Source organism: Botryllus schlosseri, chromosome 5 (assembly GCF_051294905.1).
Source record: "Botryllus schlosseri isolate E-star chromosome 5, Bs_hap1, whole genome shotgun sequence".
Lineage (NCBI taxonomy): Eukaryota > Metazoa > Chordata > Ascidiacea > Stolidobranchia > Styelidae > Botryllus > Botryllus schlosseri.
In genome coordinates this window covers 18,960,027-18,985,663 of record NC_137240.1, presented here as the reverse complement: position 1 = coordinate 18,985,663, position 25,637 = coordinate 18,960,027, and the positions used below count along the sequence as shown (strand labels likewise).

The 25,637-nt window shown below is 39.6% G+C and overlaps 2 protein-coding genes, 1 long non-coding RNA gene and 2 other non-coding genes across 5 annotated transcripts in view; 3 read left to right on the top strand and 2 right to left on the bottom strand.

Moving 5' to 3' along the window:
* LOC145439843 (membrane progestin receptor gamma-like) overlaps positions 1–25,637 on the top strand; it is a 406,242-nt gene that overhangs the window by 155,437 nt on the left and 225,168 nt on the right. The window lies entirely within an intron of this gene.
* Positions 2,572–3,747, bottom strand: LOC145439877 (uncharacterized). Its single transcript, XR_013915374.1, has 2 exons — positions 3,601–3,747; positions 2,572–3,559 (listed from the first exon to the last, which is right to left on the bottom strand). It is a non-coding gene; the product is annotated as an uncharacterized LOC145439877 (long non-coding RNA).
* On the bottom strand, positions 12,133–20,744 carry LOC145439854 (annexin A13-like). Its single transcript, XM_080317506.1, has 8 exons — positions 20,588–20,744; positions 15,437–15,552; positions 14,858–14,981; positions 14,350–14,469; positions 13,864–14,028; positions 13,441–13,542; positions 12,640–12,828; positions 12,133–12,440 (listed from the first exon to the last, which is right to left on the bottom strand). Exons 1-8 carry the CDS (start codon positions 20,612–20,614, stop codon positions 12,321–12,323), a joined length of 963 nt encoding a protein of 320 aa, XP_080173632.1. The 5' UTR covers positions 20,615–20,744; the 3' UTR covers positions 12,133–12,320.
* On the top strand, positions 23,523–23,594 carry Trnag-ucc (transfer RNA glycine (anticodon UCC)). Its single transcript has one exon. It is a non-coding gene; the product is annotated as a tRNA-Gly (tRNA).
* Positions 24,036–24,107, top strand: Trnag-ucc (transfer RNA glycine (anticodon UCC)). The gene has a single exon. It is a non-coding gene; the product is annotated as a tRNA-Gly (tRNA).

Here is a 25,637-nt window from a genome sequence, read left to right as displayed (position 1 = left end):
TTAAAGGGATAGCATCCTCGTAAACAATCAACACGAATAAACCCCAAACAGCACCTTGTTTGATGGTATCGATATGGCGGTGTATACCTCCTTCTTGTCGACCAGCTATAGACTATGTTTTGTTTCGTTTTCGACATGCAACGCAGTCCTGATATCGAGACTTGCATTCGAATGGTTCAAATTCATATTGAACCCCCTGAAAAATGGGCTGTTCAGTTTTCAATGATCAACTTAACCTCTGGGATTTTTATAAATCCAATTCATAAGCAATAAACGCATACACCTTTTTCCCTTTCTGCAGCAAACTATTTGCGGTATTAGCGGTATTACTCGGTCCACGAATTATCTGGACTGAGTGGACATCCAACACTTATCTATTGTTTCGATCGACTTACGACGCACTAAAATAGCGAGTATTGATGTTATGAAAGACGAGTGTCCAACTGTGCATATATCATTTTTAGTCGCGCGATTTTTTTGCTAAATTCATTCATCAATTTTGTCAATTATATTGGTACTTACATACATGACACAATGAGATGTAGACAATGAGACATAATGGTACACAATCACTGTAGCAATGACATGTATGTCGACATTCCACTTCAGAATACAAGAAAAGAAGTATTTTCTTTCTTCTTCCATATTGCTAAAGCTACAAAAACATTTATTTAATATTGGCAGTTTACTATTGTACTGACGGAATTACCACGCAGCGTTCTCGATTGGAATATCCAAACAGTCAAGATCGTAATGGTGAAGTATCCGGCTTTTTGATCGGGAGGTCGTGGGTTCGTTCGCCGGCCGGGTGAAAGATCTGATTAGTAACGCTGATATCCATGACTCTCCCCGCTTGGCGCACAGCATTACCGGGATAGCAGGGAGGGGTGGTGCAAGAATTAGAAGGTCTTATAAGACTATATCTGCACCTTCCTTGTCCAGCGGCATTGCACATCATCCACTCTTGGAATGCATATGCACATTAAGCACATATCGTGAGTATGTATATCATGACTCGGTTTATATGCCGCAAAAACATCAACCACGACTATATACATAACGCCCATTCCTTTAATAATATCAATGCAAATATCCCGCCAATACAACGACTTTCACTGCGCAGTAGCCTACATAGTTATATTCGAACGAGCGATATCTACTACAGCAGTTTACTTCAAGTTCAACCCATTTCTGAAACATTTGAATTCTCTTGAACTAGCAGGACCCGGAGTATGGTTTTGCACACGACAGAATTCCATCGGTACTTGCCATGGCCTGGATCACTGCCTGGGTATTTGTGATTTCTACGCCAATCGCTAATGATGGCGCGTACATCATTGGCGCAGTGTCAACATTCGAGTTCAATCGAGTTCACTCCGAGGTGATCTAAAATCGGCTGCAAAACGTTTTTATTGCTTACGGTGCACCATCCACGCTATACAGTAATGGCTTTTCCGAGAGCACAGTAGCGTCGTTGGGGATTCCGCCTTACCGTGTTGGTTCGATGCTTAAATTATAGAAATTAAACATGGAACGGCAACGACCGATTTTGCAGCTTCGTTCCACTTCGCCGAGGCTGGAGTGGAGAGTGCTTTTGCGTAAGCGACTGTAGGATTTCTGGCAATCCAAAAGCTATCTTCCCGAGCACAGAAATTATTGAATCTGGTCTTGATCGAAAGCCGCTGCTGCACCGATTCCGAAAATATAAAGTAAAATAATGATCAGGCACTGATCCACCTAGAATCCATCCTCCAAGTCGAAATATCAGCATTGTTCGAACAATCGGAGAGTCGCAACGGGTCATTGTTATGGTCATTGTGTTGCGGTTACCCGATTGTTCTGAACAATGCCGATATTTCAGACTTGGAGGACAGATTCTAGGTGGATCAGTGCCTGATCATTATTTAAATTTATATTTTCGGAATCAGTGCAACAGTAGCTTTCGATCAAGACCAGATTCAATAATTTCTGCGCTCGGGAAGATAGCTTTTGGATTGCCAGAAATCCTACAGTCGCATACGCAAAACAATTCTCCTCTCCAGCCTCTGCGAAGCGGAACGAAGCTGCAAAATCGGTCGTTGCCGTTCCATGTTTAATTTCTATACTTAAATCCTATCCAAGGTTTTGTTTATATTCTCCCGCCGTATAACTGGTACACTGTCTACAAAAAACTCGAATGCAATCCTGGTTATTATGGTGCAACAAATGAGAGAGACCGAGTGGACCGAAACGAGAACATGAATTGATTCTCACAAGGTATAAAAACATAGTTTCTTACTGAACCGTCACTCGTGCCATTTGCCATGCAAGACAGACAACCCAACAGACCAGAAACTACTGTACTAGTCGTCCGAGGCGATACAGTGAATGTGAGAAACATAATTGTTGAGTTCAATACTCGCCAGTCGTATATGAGTTTAATGGATTATGATAGTTATAGGATCACTTTAATAATATTTCTGGGACAATTTTTCTTAGTATATGACCGAGAACTGCGCATGTCTATATTGGCGTACGAACAAATAAAACCGTCAGATTTAGATGATTATAGATATAGACGCAAAGTAAAAAGAAGTAAAAATATGCAGAAACCTATTGGAAACATAAAGTTCAAAACCGCGAACCATAAGATGCGTAAGAAAAATGGCTGGGAATGCATATTTGGGCACTTGGCGGCTAGGGGAAATTACTCGGGGAAGGGTCCGTTCAACACCGACATATACGTGAATATGATATTACAGGCACCGAATTGTCGGACGTACACCAAAGTTGAGTCAGGAATTCGAGACCTGATCATAGATTTGGACTGCCCAGCCGATATAATTACATGTCCCATTGTTGGCCCAAACCCTAATATTTATAAAAGCGAAGAAGAAACTTTCTACTCGCCTTCTAAAGTAATAAAAGTCGTTTCCTTCTCGACAAACCGATTCAACTTCTGTTATTTATTCAACGTCCCTAATGCAAACATAGATTTCGATGCCTTCACTTGCTTGAGTAGTAGTACAATATTGAACGAGATACCTTTCTCGTGGGTAAGAAGGATAGCTGTGATGATTAGGCCAGGTCCTAAAGTAAACGAAGAAACGATACGTAGGGTAGAAGAGACGTGCTTTTCGAAAGACTTTGTACGTGTGATTGAAAATAAACTGCAGGAATATTTTCCAGTAACTCAAGCAACAGTAGATTGTTTTATATCGTCATGTCCGTGGGACGACGGTGATGTATTTGGCTGCTCGTACCACGTATGTAGCAATGTGACTTATTCACAACTTGATTTTCAAATAATGTTGCCGAATCGTCCTTCTCGTCTGATTCCGCTACGGATTACTCATTCTGATACTGAAAGATTGATCTAGTATGCGAATTACTTACTGAGGATGGCCGCGGGCTATTGACGAATTTATAATTAATTATGATTATAATTTATATTTATAGTATGTTCTCCGTTTTTTTCGGTCTGTGTTCTGTCTTGCTCCCATATGGCATTTCATGGCACGGGTCCATCCAAACATTACGATCTCAAATGCTTGAAGTCGATGTTGGTGGCATTCCTGTACTTACTGGATGTCACGTTTCATGAAACAAATCATCAGGTACCCACTACTCAGCGACATGTTGGAGCCGGGCGTAAATTCGAAATTACGGAAGAATGGCGACTGCTGCTAGGAAGGAATGCGGCTGGAAGAAACGAACATATTACAATGTTCAATGACATAGATGCGCGATTTTTCAATAGACTCATCACGTCCAAAACATCAGAATGAATTTCGCTGCATAAATACACCGCATCATATCAGCATATGTATTGTGTATTGTATGTTGGATGAAGGACCGATATCTGAAGACGATGATACAATACGTTTCTGTGATACTGGTTTTCTGCCAACATTGAGATTTACTTCGAACATCACCGACTTGGATCAAGCATAAGTGTATATTGGCCTATACTTCGTAGAAATATTTTCAAAACAAGCTAACATAAGCCCCTGATCTTTGGTCAGTCAGTACTCAATGATCAGCATGAAACTATAGATTATATGTTTTTCCCGCGATATTTGGAGATGGGCCGTTATACTTCACCATTTAAGATTGCCATACTCATGCTACATGATGTATTGTTTTTGTTGATTGTACTTTTAACACATTATTTGAAAATGTAATGTTTGGGTGTATAGGCTAAAACGGATATAAAGATTGCCATACTCATATTAAATGAAGTATTGTTTTTAGCGATGATACGTATTACAATAATTACATTGTTTGGAAATATATCTTAGGAGTGTGCAGAAAACTCTTGAAGAGAAGCACCCGAAAATTCTTCGAGTTTAATGAATGTTTTACTACAATGGTTATTGTATTGAGAGTATAACGTTCTGTAATAAATTTGGTAATTTCATTATAGTTTGACAATTGCGATATCGAATCTTTAATCGCATTTCTATAGACTTGATTCAATAGAAAAGATGATCGAAAATAGAGTGTTAATCCAGAACCTCGCCTCTGTTAGAGTGTGAAACCGACCATGGCTGTATTTATGCAAGGTGTCATCAGGTTGGGGTTCATTTTAGGCTTCGTTAAGAGTATTTGGCGTTAATATACATGATATTTCGACTGCATTGGTCGTTACACCAGGCAAATAATCACCATTTTGATTCATGTGATTATTCACATAACTGCAGACTTGTAGCGAAGTATTATTGAATGTAACGCACTTGGCAGAGGATTGACGTTGTATCCATATACAGTATACACGAAGCTTGCTTGAATCTTGATTCAGAACAGACAACGGCCATGAATTCTGCCTGAGGCAAGCATTTCTTGGATAATTATATTTGTGCGAAACACTACGAACGATTTCGCGTCGACGGAAGAAGCTGATCACACTTTCATTTGTGTGCATTGGAGTGGACTTTTATCAAAATACGCCAACCTAGTTTGTGTCAATATGAGTTCGTGTACGATCTAAAAATAGTATACTGAGCCTAAGCGGTCTCTTCGCGTCGATTGTTCGGAATTTCATACCGGTGACGTCATATTTGTTCAAAGGGTTGTCGATATGCAATGTTCTTTCCAATTCTATACCAGTTGTTGACGATTATCCCTGACGAGTGTCCGCCGAAAATAATCGAGTTTATTTCAAGATATATTTATTATTCAATTCTAAAATTTTTGAATTGAGATATAATAATTTGCTTGAAAAGGCAACTCTATAACGCCGGGATGTCTAAACGGACTTAGTGTGATGGTTTTACACTGACACTCTTCGGCTGCATGATTAATGACAGGGCCGGGCGCAACTGTAATAGTTTCTTTTTCCAAATTAGATTACAATTAGAAAGCTACACAGGTTTTCCAAATTATATTAGAATTACCAAATTCACGAAAACTTGGAAATTGGATCAAGTTCAGTTGGTATCAAATCATGGTTCATCCCCATACCAAGAAAATGACAAATGTGTGTACGTGTACACTGTACGGCAAGCTTGGCTCTTTCGCACTATACAGTTATCCTGCAGCTATAGCTATAATTCTAATTCTAGTCTAATTAGAATAAAATCCGTAAGTGTAAGTTAATTTGGCAAAGCTGTGAGCTGTGCCTTGAGTCGCGAACGTGTCGCAGTTCAAGTCAGAGTCTGAAATTATATAATTTGGAAAACCAACAAGACATTTTCAACTTTAGACACCTTGCGTCATAGCAGGCAGCATGACCCATTTCAAATATCTACTTATAGTTTAAGGATTGCAATGATATCTTCATATGTTTTCCATTTTGTGAAATTAGTACCGGAACGAACTAACATTCTGAAGCAAAAACAAGAGGATTTCCTTTGGTAGAAAAGCAGAAAGAAGGTGTTAGGAGAGTAATCTATATAAACCTCCAACACATAGGTATAGGAAACCTGGAGTCGAACTCGCAACCCATTGGTGTTGCAGCTGTAATGTTGCAGCTGTGGAACGTACCACTACGCTATCTCGCCACTCAGTCGATCGGTGTAGGCCTATTCACTTGACATGTACTTGGGGCATTGCGCATGACTCCGACCAAGTAATATGGAGCATAGAGAGTAGAAGTAGTCCATACCTAATTAATATTATTATTGGTATTTCGTCTATCAGTAGAGCCCAGGGGTGGGCAAACTTTTGAGCTCGCGGGCCGCATTCAATATCCAAATCCATTCGCGGACCGCACTATATAAAATTGGGATTATAAACCCAAACGCAATATGGGAATTTCTTTATATAGTGAAGACACGGAGATAACATATATGCCTATTTAAAACAATCTAAACATTATGCTTTGATGATATCGTACACGCGTCAGAAACAGTGGCGAGATTTCATAGGCTGGTCGACCTCAATAACCAATTTGTCAAAACTATTGAGATGAAAGTAGGTTGTCACGATTCTTAGAATAGGAAGGAAATTTAAATCTGTGAGCAGCGATCCGTTCATAGATTTGCTAATTCCTACTTTTGGATCAGTTCCAGGACACACAATACTGACAGCATCATAACCATGTTAGCTTCGAACACGCTTCTACTATGTGTAGATAAAATATAAATACCCTAATTCTGCGCACACAGATAACGAATCTACCTAAGGCACGCGCGAATCGTTTTTATAAGCATATCACTAAAATAATGGATTGGCCAATCTGTAATCACACAAGTGATCCGAATTATGTAAATCTCGTTTAGGATTTCAGTGATGTTTATCAGTTAAAACCTTTCAACCTGCGGGGGCCTTGAGATCGGGATTTCGTGCCAGAAATTAAACATAAAAAATGATATACGAAGTATTCACCTTGGTACAGTGGTTCTCAAACTTTTTAAGACACGCCACCCCACCCCCTTATGATGGTAAAAGAGCTCACGCCCCCTCTTATCGCCATTTCACAAAACGCATCGGATGCTAGCAAACCTAACGGATAGTTATATGACATGGAAGGTTTCGACTGCTGATGAGAGATTTTGAAATATGAAATTCTGACAAAAATACAGAGTAACCAGTATGAATGGGATATAGATCGCGCGAAGCGCGAAATTTTTTTTAGTTGAGCTTAGCTTCGCGCCCATCTTCAGATGCTTTCACCCCCTCAAGGGGGGTGCGCCTCCTTAGGATTATCATGGTGAAATATACTAAGAAAAATTTAATCAAATCCCAGCTTTAATTCGATTTTTAGTACGCATTTTATCAACATTTTTAATAATTTTCTTTATACTCTCGCGGGCCGCACATAGGACGGCGTGGAGGGCCGCATGCGGCCCGCGGGCCGTAGTTTGCCCACCCCTGGTATAGCCTAATCGTACTTGGAAAATAGGCAAGAATCTGCATGCTATCATAATGAGGAGACTTTGTATATTATGATAATAATATTCAATATCACCCATGAGAGAGTTGTAAAAATGTGGATTGAACTTTAGGCTACTTGAACTCGAAACTGATCAGTGAACACTAAGACTGGACTCAGATCCGAGTCTCATCACTATAAATAGGACTCTACCCTCAGCCCGTGTTGGGATCAAGTCACTACCTTCGAGTCACGAGTCACTCGATTTTTGGAGGTGACTCGAGTCAATCACAATTCAAGTCAAGTTGATTTTTCGCTGTACCAGGCATATATTACGTCATTGCGTTTTGATAGCTGTCTGAATGTCGTTTATTTTGACTGGGGGACGAATAAACAGTTAAATAAACATGCGTCATTTCACACACGCATACGTAGAACTGCTGAACTACCTATAAGTAACTGTATAGCCTCACTCTGTAATTATCAGCCATGGTTGAAACGAAACGATACGATGCAATGAACTAGCCACCTACCCATCCTTGAGATACAATTTAAGCCAGCGCCGATGGTTGACTAGTAATAAACTTATAAATTATATTAAAATTCGATTTAAATCATACAAGAGGTTTGGTTAAGGTGGATGATTACCCGACATATGAGCATGCGACACAATGGAAAACGACAGTTCAGAATGGGACACTTCAGCATGCGTCACTTCAGTATGTGACTTTTTAACCCAAAAACGTACCCTAAGAGGAAACATAGCACTGAAATCAACCCTTATATATATCCTAACCCAGAGGTCTCAAACTCAAATGTGCTCGCGGGCCAATTTCCTAGTTTTAATGACGCCGCGGGCCGCAGCATCAATAATTGGGATATTTAATGGCCTTATTTGACGGGACCTTGCAGACAGGCATTCCACAAACATCTTGGAAATGTAATTTACTATTGTACTATTAACGCTTTTTGCCACGGAAAAAAATCACATTATCAAATATTTGAATAAAATTGTTTTTGTGCCGGGCAGAATTTTTTTAATTAACAAGTTATAGACATCATGTGAGAGGATGCATTCATGACATCGTAAAACTGTCGGGTTAAAATATTGCAACTAGTGGACCTATGACGAGCAACAACTTTATGTAGACTATTTTAAAATCTACTGAAAATGGATCTGATATCAGAGCATTTGAGCGGTGTGGCCTAATCCTATGGTTTTGATGTCGTCGTGGTAATTATAGGCTATTGTTACTGTCATTGCCAAACACAAATTAAATAAGCATAATATTTTGCCTTCGATGTATCAATAACAACTTAAATACACTCATTATTGAGCCGTAGTATAATAGCATTGCTTCTCAGCTTTTTTAGTGATTGTACGCCTTGTACTTCCAATAAGATTTCTCGTAGCCCCTGTCCATTTTCAGCACAATTTGTGATGGTACCTATATTAAAATCAGAAAGCGTATTCACATAAAATCGCGAGTAGCGCGAAGACTATTTTCCAGTTGAATTAAATTGGCCAAGAACATATTTCACAGCATATAGGCCTCATTCCACAATTCATCTCGCACACCCTGATGTGGTGCTTCGTACCCCGATGGGGTCTACGGATCCTGGTTAAGAACCCCTGGAATAGAAATTTCCAATCGGCGAATAATTCATTGGTGTTACAGCTGTAGAGCGTACTACTACCCTACTCGCCACCGATAATAACATCGATAAAGAGAACAAACAACACCCAGCATGTCACCAGCTATATACGTCACGGGGTCACAGAATGCCAAAGGTTGCCATACTGACTTGATTAGATATAACTAGGCTATATACCCAACGCAACGCAAGCTACGACCTTTTGAAATATTACTATTCCCATAACAGTTTCATAGATTGTTGCGTCCGCCTATTAACAAGTCACCGTTCCGAGTCGGAAGTCCTTTGCTGATTTTTACGTTTGACCCGACGCAACCCGAGTCAATTACCCAATCAATCCAAAATCGAGTAATTTTAGGAGAAGGTCGCACCAAACCAAATCACGATTTTCTGTCACGAATCATCAACGGGTCATGTTTTATCGTTATGAACTAGATATGTGACGTAAGCTGATATTCTACCGCATGGTAGCTTTTAAAAGTGATGTGATAGTGAAGTTTGTTGAGATGTCTGTGATTTTCATAGGAGTTTTAGGGTGAAATGTAAGTTCTCATACCTATAAAAGATACATCGAACTTGAATATATTGTTGAATACTTGAAATTCCAAAATGTCGTCGCGGGCCGCACAAAATGCTCTGGCGGGCCGCATGCGGCCCGCGGGCCGCGTGTTTGAGACCTCTGTCCTAACCCCAAGCCTCATCCTAACCCTATACCATAAATGTAACCCTGAGCCGTAATTTAATGCGCATGTGTCGCATACCCAATTGTCGCATGCCGAAGTGTCACATGCTTTAATGTTGCATGCTCATATGCCCATGGACCAAGGTGGATATCGACCACAATGAGCAGTCTATAGAACAGAGATGGATACTTTGCCATACGATTACTTCACTACTAGTTTACGACAACGTAAGCTGTAACCTCCGATCACTTCGTTTGCGGTCAATTTATTTGTGATAGAACAATGGAAGCTCAGTAAAATGCACAGTCGCACAATCATTGAGTGATTGCTCACTCTCTCTCACAGGCCACACCAGCGTATCGCGAACAATCCGAATATATGCTAGATCAGCCATTTTCATCGACACTGTTACTTGATGACTTGAAATTGACTCGTAAATGTTGCTCCGAGTTACGAGTCAATCCACATTTCTGAAGCACCGAGTCAAGTCAAGTCATACGAAAAATGTGACTGCAGTCATCCCAACACTGCCCTCAGCACCACGACTTGGACTCGGATTCGAGTCAAAACTACAAAAGTGAGATTGACTTGTGACTTGTGACCAACGTTGCCTCTAAGTTGCGCGCTTGCGCGGCCTTGGTTAGAACCCGGATTTCCATCTGGTATCAGTCACCAATAGTCACCGAATTCGTATTTTGTTCGAATTCTGCGCCTCAGTGTGTGGCTTTTGTGTACTGTCTGTTATATCGACCGCTGAGCATCGCACGTGCGACTGATTGATTGCTACATGGTTAATTGAAACGAATAGTTTAGACCAGGGGTGGGTGAACTACGGCCCGCTGGCCGCATGTGGCCCGCAACACCGTTTTGTGCGGCCCCCTAAAGCCTCAAGAAACGTTTTTAAATATTTATAAAATGTGTATTAAAAGTCTAATTAATACAGAGACCTGACTAAACTTTTTCTTAATAGGTTTCACCATGACAGTGCTAAGTTTTAGTTTTATTATGTCCTGTCCATTTTATATTTTATTGCTAGCGTAATAGCCTTACCTCAAGGCCCACTCATTTTGAAGGGTTTTCAATTGCTAAATATCACAGAAAGTCCCAACAGAAATGACATAATTCGCTTCAGGAGTTTGATTTGAAATTGGCACCATATAAATAAGTAAAAAATATTGCGATTTAGCTAATAGGCTAATCTCAATTTTATATAGTGCGACCTGCGAATGGATTCAGATGTTGAATACAGCCCGCGAGCCAAAAAATGCCCACCTTATATGCTCTAACTAACAAATGGTTAGGAATCATTAGTGACGTTAATTGTCAATATTTGACAAAATATTCACTCGGCATAGCAAAATCTAGGAAAGGACTGAGTGTAGCTACGTACATATAACTATATAGCTTATGTAACGTAAGAAGGGGGTTTGCTTCTTGGCGACATTTTGCACCAGTATGTTAATTGATTAAATTGAATACAGCCCGCGAGCCAAAAAATGCCCACCTTATATGCTCTAACTAACAAATGGTTAGGAATCATTAGTGACGTTAATTGTCAATATTTGACAAAATATTCACTCGGCATAGCAAAATCTAGGAAAGGACTGAGTGTAGCTACGTATATATAACTATATAGCTTATGTAACGTAAGAAGGGGGTTTGCTTCTTGGCGACATTTTGCACCAGTATGTTAATTGATTAAACTGTCCCTATTAGTGAACGCAACACAATCTATCTGTGATTAAACAATGCAGACATATTTCAGTAGCATGTTGAAAGTGAATGGAATTTGGTATATATATACTATGCGTTTTGAGCTAAATGCAGCCTGAGTGTCGCGCCTGATGGCTAGATGATCAATCCACAGATTGGCCGTAAATCCAGATTTAATTAGGCTACTCGAGTTTAGGATTTTCATTCACCTTTCAAGGACCCCTTGGAAGGTAGTCCGCGGACCTCAATTTAAGGATTTTTACATACTTGTTTTGTCTCTTGATGCAAACTCCTTTCAATTCTTGTTGACATTTCTATCATAGACTTTCGTAACAATTTTTATTTTGGAGTCTACTTGTTTTGGCCGATTCACCATTTCATTTTGGGCATATGGTTCCCGAAATGCCGAAAATAAACATGCCCCGATAACGGGTCAAATCCATCTGGTTGCTATGGCAATTTCACTCATAGGACCGATGCATATCCGTCCAAACTAGGCATTATACAAGGAATGCCATGCGATATCAGGAAGAAGTTTAGCAATGATGCCCCAGGTTCATCCTCCGTGCCCTCTGTTTACGACTATGAAATCGGTTGTTAACGGCTGTAGAGAAACTTTTAGCACCCTCGTAATTATCCTACCATCACTTCATCTATGTCAAATATCCGTTATAATTTCTCTTTTTACATCTGCGGCATAGCTGGAAATCCACTGACACAATATACGATAGCGAAACCTAGTTTTAATTAACTCATATTCACTTGCTCATTAACACGCACCTACGGGAGATATAGTTAAACTTTATTTGCAACTGGTTTTATCGCATTATAAAGGAAACTATATTCCTGGTGTAGGCCTATGGCATATATCAAATGCGCAGCAGATTTTTAGATCAAATACACACATTGGTATGATCATTGCCTTCTGCACGTTGATGAAATACGCTACATAATACAGTAGAATTTCGGGCACATCACGAAATAAGCTCCAAGAGCATGGCCTTGAAATCGCCACCAGCTTCTCTTGAGATGACCTCTTCCAACGCATGTCCGTACATCTCTGCGTACTTCGCTTTTATGTTTCCCATGTCAATCTGCGACGGGAATATCCTTGGTTTCTATAAGCCCTATATATCGTGTCATACCTGCACCATAAAATGGTGGCCAATTACATACCATATTGTTACAACATTGAGTTTCATTGAATATTCAATCATGTTTTCTGATGAATCGAACAAACGATATGCCTACTTTTTTTTAGAGTGATTTGCATTCAACCATTATCTTACTTACCTCAAGTCGGCTCACTATGTTTTGTATTAAAGCTGCCTCCTTGGTTCCCATTCCCTTCATGGAGTTCTGAATCTTCTCTGCATAGTACGCATGTACATCGTTGGCGACAGAGAAAATAGTCATGTAGGACTTTTGCACGTCTCCAGACGCCTCTTTCTTGATCGCCTGGTCAAAGCCATGGCCGTTTTTCTAAAATGCAAATAATTTTCATTACCTGAGCGGATGTTGAAAGTTTAGAGCTGTATCGAGATTGCGTAATGAATATTTGATAATTTGAACTGCCAGATTTCTGGTATCACTATATCCAACGTGAACTTTGAAAGGCAGACAATTATCCTAGCAGTCTGTATTGTTGATATCATCTACGATTCCATCGTTGAGCGAACGAGAAATGATTACAACGAATCAATCTCCATGTTTTCATCTTGGCTGCGTGTAAACGCAGTAGCTTTTACATGCACATTGCACATGTCTGTCCCGCCAATTCTTACATAGGAACAGTATAGAAAATGCATCGATAGTATCATGATTTCGTTTGCTCGTGATGGGAATGATGGGACGCAACATTTTATGTCGGCATTCTGCGTGTTACCAATTGTAATCATTGGCCGACAAGCAGGAATATCAATGGAGCGTAAAAAACTTTCCAAGTAGGCTATCTAGGACAACAATTAACGGAGTCACAAAATTGTTAAACTCCTTGTAAGTTTCTGAATTACACGTTAAGGAATAGCCGAAAAAAATATCCATTGGTTATTAACGAAGTAAAATCAAGTTGACTCAGTAACAGCGTTATCGCACCTCCTCGTAGTACTTGAAAATCGCACGTAATTGGCGAAAATTTCTTTTTGTAAGAATCTCAGTGAACACGTTGGTGTCCGTTCCGCGTTTTCCTTCACCAGCCTGGAAACAGAATCGAACTCATACAACTACAAGATAATGGCAATGGTACATGAATATTTCAGTAACGAGATATGAAATCGTATTGAAATTGTGACGTGACGTGCCAACGAAATATCCAAATTGGAAATAGGGCGGTTAAAAAGTGTTATGGCTAAGTCGTGCTAGAATTTGCAACATATATTATGGTATTACTGTGTCTGTAATTCATGGAAAAGGATATATCATAGGGCCTATACATTCCGGCTCCATGCTAGTGACTACAATATCTTGAGACAACTCAAGAGTTTTGGTTTTGGAGACTTTGCAGTAGGCTTAACCGACCTTGTAGAGAGCGTCCGCTTCTACCCTTGCTTCCTCTTCATCGACTTTGTCAGAGTCGTCACGCTCGCACCGTAGCAATGTAAGCAAGACCTTCTGAAATTCGCGTGAAGTGTCCTTCTTCACGTCTTCAATGGCACTGCGCTCGAAAATGAGTTGGTACGCCGCCTGTGTTATTCAAAGTCAGACATCTCACTCGAATTTATGTTCAATATAAAACGAGTCACATAGCCGAAATCAATTTATGCAAAATATTACTATAAAATAGAATACAACCCTACACAGATCCGACGAAGACACAGAATGAGTCTTAGCCTATACTGCAATGAACCACGCAGTTTCGGATATATTAGGCATATATATCTTGACTCTTTACTTTTCGTAAGTCTAATTTAGCGAAGTTATCGCTAGAACCATAATAATCATCTTATACATAATACAGCTATAGAAGTTGTACCTAATGCATTATCACTATCATCACGATAATACCTTCAATTTGTCCATTTGAAAGTTGTCCTTCGAACAAATGACGTCAATCAAAACAGTTTCTTTGGTACCGAGTCCTTTCGTGGCCTTTTGCAGTCTTCTGGCGTCCATAGCAGCGGGTAACTGAAAATCAGCAGGATGGTCAGGTATTTTCGAACGTTATTACTCCTATCCCTACATTCCACTTCTAGCCATACCAGCACAGCACTTTCAGTAAATGAATCGCGGTCGTCGATTTAGCGGCATAAATATTAAAAGCCCGTACTAGCCAAAATAAAACGGTCAGTGACCAATTTGCATGTTATTTAGAGCATTCCCTCCTAGAGTAGCAAATACCAGTCAGACTTTATTGGATATCTTTCCATATGCCATCCATATTATAACATTGTATAGAAGATTTTTACAGGATTGACGATTTTCACAATATATCTGCTTACAATAGATACATGCGCTATGCAGCCCAATAAATGAATTGATCATTTGAATTAAACAGTCAATCAAGTGATCGTACTTCCATGCAAGCCAAAACAAGTTTCTCAAAATCGCCACGAAGTTCTTTTTGCAGCATTTTCACAAGTGACTTGTGGAAATTCGTTTCGTAGGTTGCTATTAAGACTTGTCTCTGTTCGGCAGACCTGCATTGTAAAATACAATAACGAATATTTAGTAATGGGAATGTGGTGTGTAATATAAGGTTGCGTTGAACATATTTTATTGTCCATGGTATATCAATCAGGAACAAATAATATCTGACAGGTAGCGATGAAGATTTGATTTTAGCAATAATAGGCATAGGCTATATGTCTATATAATGTCATAACAGCCAACTCCATACCGTTATACTACGACCCCACGCTCTTATATATATAAACAAATGACACCAATCATGCAAGCGATGGAAATTGACATAGCGTGAGATATGGGTGAAAATATATATCAAATCCAATCAATATTAAACCTACTAAACATGTACAAAAAATGCTTGTGTTATATTTTATTCATTCTTGACTTGTGGCGGATCAAATTTACACTAAAGCTTCGTATTTGAAACATACGTATGCGACCTATATGCATATGCTGAAATGTTTACCGGTGCGCAAGAATCTCTATAAGAGCCTTTTCATTCGTTCCGATACCAGCCATCGCTTTGTGAAGACGTCTGCAATCTTCTGCAGGGTCAAAATGGTCCACCGCCACCACGGTAGGCTAAAATCCACAAAACAGAAAATTTAACCGGGAAGATGCGAATGGATCCGACCAATGTTTCCTCTAAGCTGCGCACGTGCGCAATTGCGCAGTGCTGGCACTGTCTCTCCGCACAACAAATCCGAAGTGACGACCTTTTTTAGTCGTTACCCACTGTTGTCCAATGGACCGCGCAATGACTTGGTGAGTGCGCGCAGACTAAGTAAAAATTAGAGGGAACATTGGATGCAACCTTATCCATTAATATCTATACAGGGTTGATACAGTTGTTACTGAATTAAAATGGGCCAAGGTGACTTTGGTATTAATACATAGATGGTCGCATCTCATGACCCTAGATCAGGGGTGGACAAACTTTTTGGCTCACGGGCTGCATTCAACATATGAATCCATTCGCGGCCGCACTATATTAAATTGAGATTATTAGCCAAAACGCCATATTTTTTAGTTAATTATATAGTGATCGAGGAATTACGGAAATAGTATATAAGCTGATCGTTCTAGCAATCAATCTGTCAAAATTAGGGATGAAAGTCGATTGTGACGATTCTTAGAACAGGGTGGAAATTCGAATCTGTCGGCATCAACCTGTTCACAGATTTTGCTTTACCTCCATGACACACGATGCTGATGGTATCATAACCACGTTACCGTTAACCAAGTTTCTACAATATATATAAATCATATAAATAATAAGTAGGCCTACATCTACATATATATAGGACGAATTTACCTAACACACGCGCGAATCGGTTTTTCCGAGTATACAGCAGTAAAAGTAATATACTTGCTGGAGTTGCCAATTTAAAATCTCACTCGTGAACCGAATTATTCATATCCCTTTCGACTTTCTGTGATTAGCAATTATAGCAATTGAACTATTCAAAATGCGTGGGCTTTGGGGTCAGGCTATTGCGCTAGCAATAAAATAGAAAATACGCATCATACTGAGACTATATAACTTATTCATGGTGAAATATATTAAGAAAAAGTTCAGTCAAGTCTCTGCAATAATTAGATTTTTAGTACGCATTTTATTAAAGTATATATAGGCAGGGTTGTAATGACTCGAGTCATGACTCGACTCGAGTCAGACTCGAGTCACGATTTATTTGTGACTCGACTTGACTCGAGTCATTTTCTTGAAATGGGAAAATGACTCGACTCGACTCGAGTCAATATTTTGATTGACTCGACTTGTACTCGAGTCATTACGCATGACTCGACTCAAGTCATTGACTCGGCTTATTTTATATGACTTGAAGGTGAGAAAGTTGCGAATCACAATGGTTAGATCAACGCATGTGGCGACATCGCTATTTGTCACCACTGCTTTCGTTGCACTCGTCTGATATCAGATATGCGCCGCCGTAAAAGCAAAAGACAATGGTACATAGTAGCAAAGAGCAATGCATTGTACAAAATCTTCCAGTGATGAAGAGGTAATAGATCCTCCGCCATCAAAGTACTCAAGACATTTCAATTATACAAGCAAACAATCGAGGCAAAGTACAATTAGCGCCAAAGAAATGACTCAGATGGTCAAGTAGCCTACTTGGAAGAGACTGATAAGCTCATGTGTAGATATGAAGGCGATGATTCTTTGCATTTTTGGCCGACTAGAATGGATGAGTATCTAATGCTCTTCAGTGTGGTTCAAAATTGCTTTTCAATTCCTGCATCTAATGCGCCAGAGGAACGTGTATCCAGTGGATGTGGATTATTCTAAGGCCATGCCGCCTCAACATATATGGGAATCTCCTTTCCACTTTAGTATTTTTCAAGTGTAACTCATTGATTTGATATGCTGTCTGTGAAAACACACAATACCCTCCGTCCGTTTGACGTTTTGTTAGGTATGTGCATTGTGCACGTGATAATAATGAATGGCTAATGTTGTGTGATATTTGTACAACAGGGCCGATCAAAAATACCTTCTTTTTTATTCTACTGGGTGGCTACTTGATAAAATTGTTACGTTGCTTAAAAAGAACACTGAATCTGGCCTAATTTGAAAAAGTGGAATCAATGAAATGAGAGGAGAAAATTTTGGATTTGAAAATACATGGAGTATTTTTAGTGAAAAATGATTTCATATAATATAATTACATACTAGCAGTAAGTCGACTATTTTTTCATATCCAAAATATTCCACTCTAATAACTCCGCTGATTCTAGTTGGAATTGAACCAAATTTTCTATGAATCATATTTTTACACAATCTAACAATATCATGAGGTAGCCGGTATATTTCGAAAGTCTCTATTTGTAATTAATCCAAAATATTTTCTCTTAGCATTGCTTTCTACTGGTTGGAATTAAGCCAAATTTAAGTTCTTTTATATAATCTAACAATTTTAAGAAGTAGCCTCTTTTTTGAGATTCTGTCCTCATTTTTGGGATTTTTTTTGGTAAATGTAGGCCAAATTCGACTAAGACAACAGTAAATCAGCACTAAAGTAACGCTCCGGCGACTATTTCGGCAGCTGAGCAGGAAAGTTGGCCTTTTTTCTGGTCAACCACCTGATATGATGTGAAAGAAAAACTGTACCTCCTCTACATAAGCGTTTATCTGTTGATTCTTTACCAGCTTGTATCTAGCTAGACGTGAATTCGTAGGTTCTCTATCAGATAGTATGTAGACGTGAATTCGTTTATTCTCTGTAAGTTATTTGTGAGCGGTCGTTGATGTGCTCGTAATAAAAACTGAATGCTTTTATTTGTGAAATATCAGACTGACAAGACAGATATTTGATTTAAAGTTCTAATATTAGTAACGTTATCGTATTGGCGGCCTGTCTCGTCTATCTGTAGCATCGGTATATGAGGCCAGGAACTGCCTGTTATCTGCCTAACTAAATAAACTTGTGCCAAGACTATGATAGGGACAAAATAAGCATGTTTGGCAAGCAAGGAATTCGATATCACCCAAGCAGGATTGAAAACATAAGTTGAACATGACTTCAATACTGTGACTTGGACTCGACTCGAGTCATAACACTATGACTCGGGCTTGACCCTTAAAACGGTGACTTGGACTCGGACTCGAGTCGGTGATGAAATGAAAATGACTCGACTCGACTCGAGTCAAAACCACAAAAGTCAGATTGACTCGTGACTCGGAACCATGTGACTTGGTTACAACCCTGTATATAGGTCTGTATGGCGCTAGCACAGTGTGACGAGTCAAGAATTAGCCGAATGAAAAAGTTGTTAGCTAGCCTATATAGCAATATTACGACTTCTATACTATTTGCTCCGCGGCTACCGTTTAATGTCACGCCATCGCAAGAAATCATGCTACCCGGCAACAATATCGGTTTAGCGACACTCCTCCGTAGAGATATTTACATAGATGTGAATCTCAACATGAGACAAGTTATAGGTTCTTCTGTTTGACCACTCATTGACGGAGCTAATTATATAGTCCGAAGTCTTGTTGCTTCTAATATCCCGTTATTGACCTATCTTGAGGTTTAATATTACGAATGATAATGCTCGTTTAGGAATAATATGAACGTTCGGTTCACAGTCGTGTTCGATATAGCCGAACCTTAATAATTTAGATTCTCGCGTTCGCCGAAGAACCTTGGTATGTTCTGCGGAGGTAAACTTCTTTATTAAATATTATAATTTTGAAATGATCTTAAAATTCTTTCGCTAGGTGCATCGTGTTTTCAGAGAGAAATTAAATTCAAGACAAAAATAATAACAACTTTGCATCGCCAAACTTATTAACCACTATCTATATCTTTTCTGTGAATATCGCATTATAATCCGCCTGTAGATAATTATAATAAATAGGCTCGCTCTGGTCACAAATGGTTGCTTGGTCAAAAGGCGCACCGGAGTGGTTTTGGTAGCCTCGTGTTCCACCTCAGTGGCAAAGTCATGTCAGATGCAACGCCAATTAACATGCGTTCCAACGGTACAAAATTATACCTATGTACTCCCAAGATTCCCTTAGCAGCCCAACAATACTGGATGTGAAAAAGGATCCCTTGATGGCAGATCCCTAACCCAAGATCCATACGAAATTTAAAAACTAGTAATCATGACCGAGTATTTCACTCACGTCATATCGTCATAAGTCACATCTTTCGAATAACACCAAGCTTACTATCGGTGATAACTATGACTGCGCCTATGTCTGATACGGCTATATACAGACAGGGGTGTAGAGAAGAATACCAAAAGGGAATGGTGTTTGAATTAGCATTTTTACGTCACATCATGATATTGTCATTATTATTAATATTGAAAATCAGACATATGGATAACGTGATGGCATATGTTCATGTTCACGCTCCTGATCGCACCAACTATAACCTCATAGGCGTTCACGCCATATATGGGAAGACAATTCTATCATATGTGAATCACGTGAGACGTGATATGAGTATCGAGATGGAGTTATTAATTTTCTTTTAACACCCAAAATTTTATCGCCGACCAGCTTAAACAGGGACGCGAATTCGGGATCTGGGACGCGAGCTTAATCCGTTTCCATAAGTTTCTTGTAGCGGATCTAGTTATGTGAAAGTTGTTTACCGTATGACATTGAATTTTCAATCAGCAGCGACAATCATGGTCCGAATGAAATACTTGGTTGAATCTACCGGAATTCCTAGCTCAGCCATGCAGTGTCACATATAGCTGTTACTACATCTTCGGCTATTGTGGCGTCGTTGCGTTATGCAATGTAACGAAATGTTACCAACGATTACAACCCTACCGATATCAAAATGTTGAATATACGCCGATATCACACATTTTTGCCGACATCAACAAGTGAAATTAATAAATTAGACACGTGTATGATCGGTAGTGGCCGATTCCGTGAGCCATCAAATATAAAGCCTCGTTAGGCCTGTTCACGAAAGACAGGCATGCGAAGTTGAGCAGAAAGTCGATTTACTGATCAAAAATAAATTGACGGTGCCACTACTTTCACAGATGCACGAAGGGTCACCGATTGAACCTCAAAGTTACGAAATTACGAAATGATGAATACGAAAATCCACTCATGACATACCTTGTTAACAATTGCTGGTGTAGCCATTTTCTAGAGTTTCCGTTCGTGAAATCAATCCAAGGAGTGCCGAAGATATCTAATGAAGCCAATGCCTATATTTCTCGCGGCAGCCAATAAAGTATATATTTGACGGCAACCTGTGGTTAATTATTAATTGCTCTATTGATATGCGTGGGTCTCATCACACGCCACAGATGGTGTAGACTTGATCATCCTTTCAGATTTGGCAGTGATTCATATGCCATTTCCAAGGTATTCTTATTCTCGTTATTTCAATATACAACAGCGTTACTTATCGTCTGTTTAGGCCTTATGTGCCACACTAATGAATATGGTGTAGTAGCCTATAATTAGGGTTACCATTAGGGATGGTGTGAACCTCTGAAAGGTTCAGGTTCGTGTGAACGTGAACCTTTTTGAAAGGTTCTGTGTGAACGCGAACGTGAACCTCATGACGTCATATTGCTAATTCCAACCCTACATTTTAGTGAAGTGATAGCTAGGGATGCTGTAAACCTCTGAAAGCTTCAGGTTTGTGTGAACGCGAGCGTGAACCTCATGGCGTCATTCTGCTAATTCCAACCCTACATTTCAGTGAAGTGATAGCCTATATTTATGTAGGCCTATACATGATACCTAACGACGACTCTGGTCCATGTCACAATGCTGAAGTATATATTGACGTCTTAAACGTCGCCAAATGTATCGATAACTGGGGCATACATAAAGATAATAATCCCATAAAATCAATATCTTCCGTCGGTTTGCCAGCAATTTCGACGAGGACTTGCAAGGGAATATAAGCTTACGCCTTAACGGACTAGGCCAGACCGGACAATGTATTCGGCGTCTGATTATTGCTATGTTGATATTGAGCAGAGTGTAAAACGGGTTTAGTTTTTATACTTGCTTCCTATATTACCCCAAAGTTATACAGCAGCAGCCAACACCCCAATCCCAGGGATTTCGTTTTCATGATACATTAAGCATATGAAGTCAAGATTGACCCTAGATGCCTGCTATATTTTTACATCAGACAACGATATCAATTTCATTGATTGGTTGAATAAGCATCATTCGCTGACTACCTACATGTAGTGTATTTCGCTCTTGATGTTGTGTGATTGCCAGTCAAGCTCACAGCGGAGAGTCAATAAATATTCACTAACGGAAAGCTGTATATTCCGAGCAAACTTTTGTAATAAAGCAGGTAAAATTCTTGAGATTGTCAAGGTGCATGATCGTTTAGCGTTAATTTTTTATGCTGCCAGCGCCATGCATGGAGTGGCCCGCAGTTAAAATGCAATAAATTTCAACAAAAGATGTTATAATGAAGTGGAAATTATAATATATGAAAAAGGTTCACAGTGTAGAACCTACCGAGGTTCGTTTGTGAACGCGAACCTCTGAATTTCTGAGGTTGGTTCACACACAGAACGCGAACGTGAACCTCAGGTTCACACCATCCCTTGTTACCATACGTCCTCTTTTAAGAGGATTTGTCCTCTATTTTCAATTCATTGAAATTGTCACTGGATGATGAGCCCTAAATGTTCTATTTATTATGAATTTGTCCTCTTTTTCTATAAAAAGGATTAAAATGCGACCAAAAACGCCACCCCGACGCAGCGAACGTCAGAATTTCGTAAAAAAATCGGGTAAATCGGGAGTCGAGTCAAAATGATGACCTTTTTATTTTGGTCAACACCACACATTGTTGTAAAAAAGCTAGTAATTCAGTAGTCGAGCCGAAGCGATGAACTGTAATTTGTTAGTCAACACAGTATTATTGGTCGAAACATTCTAAATCCCCAGTTTTCTTGCCCGGTGCTGGGGCTTTCAGAATTTTCGAAAAGTGTCATCTTTTTAGGATCTCAAACTATGGTAACATGGTATGGTAGATAATGGCCCCCAACCCCCTAGCTGGGGAACAATTTCGGTTGTTTTATCGTTTTGCAAGCCCTTTCTCCACGCTTTACTTTACGAAATCCACAATACGGGGATTGTCTGGTGACGCCTTTTATGCTGGCTGATGGCACCCGGAGCCACCTGCATTTCGGAATCCGTGAATGTTCCAAATAATAAAAAATGGAAAAATAATTTAAAGTAAACGTTTATGCCACCTGGCAAGATTTGGAGTTCGAATAAGGAATTGCAACTGAATTTACGATATAACTGCAGAGGTCGAAGTATATACTTTTCGTCCTGGCAGTAGCACGTTTCTGACTGTCAGAGGTTTATCTGGGATCCTTCAGCCCTGCTACGCTCTTCTGATAACGCATTTATAAAAATAAAAAAGCCCTGTCAATAGCGAATGCAAGAAAAGCGCGGAAAGAAGATATACGGAAAACGTGTCTTAAAGATAGCAGAAGAGATCAAGACCAAACATTGTCAAATCGCGACCGAAACCGCACTTTTGGTCGTTTCGGCAATTCTCTATTCTTTTCCTTACATCGCATTGCGTCTTGTGTATCACATTCTAGCCTACGATGTACATTATATGTATTGAGCGGATGCAAATCATAGGAGAGAGAGAGATGGCATTCTTTTTCGCCTGCACCCGAGATGCTTTGACGACGGAGATGCGATACACGATCATCTACTCTCCACCCCCATTTTTTCTCCTCCACGCTATCCGTGATTGCTGAGCGCCTAGAAGGATAGCCACAGATACCAGTTTTCAAGCCTGACCCGGCCGGGGAGCAAACTCACAACCTACCGATCAAGAAGCCGGACGCATCACCAATACACTATCCCGCTTGGTAAACCGCCGGTTATATTATCATATCATGCCAAATGATGCGGAGAATCTGGATGTCCTCCACTTTTGTTATATGCCGACGGCAACGCTCTTTAACTCATATTCTCGCGGCACCAACTCATGTATGAGTTGATTGATGGGTTGACTCTTCACGCTTAGCTTAGCGCATCGTGGGCGTCGATGGTGTAAAGGTTAGCATTGTTGCCTTCCAAGCAATAGATCTGGGTTCGATTCCCGGTCGACGCAGTTTTACGATATCGTTTCTAATTTTTGCACGTGATGTTTACACATAATTAGCGTTAGCAAATACCTAATCAATTCAACTATTAAACTATTTTAACCACGACGTTGTAGTCGATGCCGTAAAAGATAGCATTGTGGCCTTCCATCCTCGGGAATTGCCTTCGACTCCGGCCAAGGACGTTGTCAAATTGTGAGACTTCATATTGACTACCACCACACAATATGCCAGAGTGTCCGATAGTACTGAAATCTATTCCAATATCTTTTCACTAAAATCAACATTCTTTTTTATACCACCCACTTCATACAACTTTAGTATGATTCCCGGTCGGCACGTAGGAGTAATTACGTACCACATGACGCTTAATTCTCAGTTTAGCGAATTCACTCTCTAATTTCTGAGCAGAGTAGTCAGACTTAGCTCTTAGCCTCTTATCATCGTGGGCGTCGATGGTGTAAAGGTTAGCATTGTTGCCTTCCAAGCAATAGATCTGGGTTCGATTCCCGGTCGACGCAAATTTCGAAAAAGTAGATTTTATTATTTATTCACCAATATAAGTAACGGTAGCCAATTTCTACTATATTACTTGACGTATCATAATATAACTGGATTCGTCTCCCGTAACGGCGGTTTCCCGAGAGGGAGAATTCACCATTTCTACCACTACTCGATTAATTCCAGGGTTTCCAATAGTACTTATATTAAATTAATTCGAATATCTATCCACTAAATTATACACAGAGGTGGTCAGTAACGAAGTACTTCTACTTTTTCGAAGTACTCAAGTAGTTTTCCTCTACTTCTGGTACTTACTCAAGTAGATCTGATTTTCGCTACTTCTACTTCTTAATATTTTGTGATCTACTTACTTACTTCTCGCTATTTTCAGTTTGTCAAGTAGAAGTAGTTCAATCTTTCGATCAGGAAGATAGCCTGAGGAATTTCAGAGCTGTTTTCACGGAGTATTAACATTTAATTTTCATAAAAGTTTAGTAAAGCCCAGAATTTTCGTCGCGCTTCATGCGCAGTGGATACGGAGTGACCAGTATGATTTTACGAAAGTATCGGTGAATATAATTTAGGTGGAGGGTTGGCGTGGTTCCGTTCACGCCACATTGTCGCCCTTCGCCCATATGAAATAATTCATCACAGTATATATGGCTCATCATAACGTTTGAAACTGATGTTTCGCAATCTAGCATTTTCTTGTCATATCGTAATTTAGCATGCCCATGGCGTGTCCTAATCTGGAAGAGTGGACTTTGACTTCTTTTTTAGTTTTAGAGCTGCTTTAGCATACCACCTTTGAAACTTTCTGGACTGAAAACATGAAATACATATTCTGCTTTTAGAAGTAGTATTAATATTTCACTTTCAATTCCCAGTATCATATACTTTGAGTTGCACTTACTATCAGTTCTGTTGTCTGGATAACATACATGTTGAAGTATAAAAGCAAGTGCAGTAATGCCTTTAATTTCTGGAAATAAAGCTACGTAATATGGCATTTTCACGGTCCACCATATTTTTATTGACGTTTAGTAATCGCGCAAAGTGTTTACACCGTATCCTATACAACTTCTCCGTATTGCTCTGCGACTAAACTACAGGCCTTATAATATGGGGGATGGCGCCATACCATGCTATTTTCGAAAACGTGCTGTTCGAGAAAACAGAGGATTAGCATCGCATTTCCTTATCAATACTATCATTTTCATCCCATCATGTGGGCGAATGCTTATGCTATCGAAAATTGGATACCTGCTGCTATGCATCAATATGAATCAAGCTCGTCACCTATCACATAGCTCAATTTGCACCTTTTTATAATCCCCCCATTCAGGATCGTTTTCACAACTACTTACTTACTTGAGTACTTTTAAAGTCAGACAATTCTACTTCTACTTCAAGTAGTTTCAGGTTGCTTATGAAAGAAGTACTTCTACTTGTACTTGAGTAGATTTTTTCGTCGCTACTTCTACTTCTACTTCAGTAGCTTTCTTGACTACTTTGACCACCTCTGATTATACAACATTTTCCACATA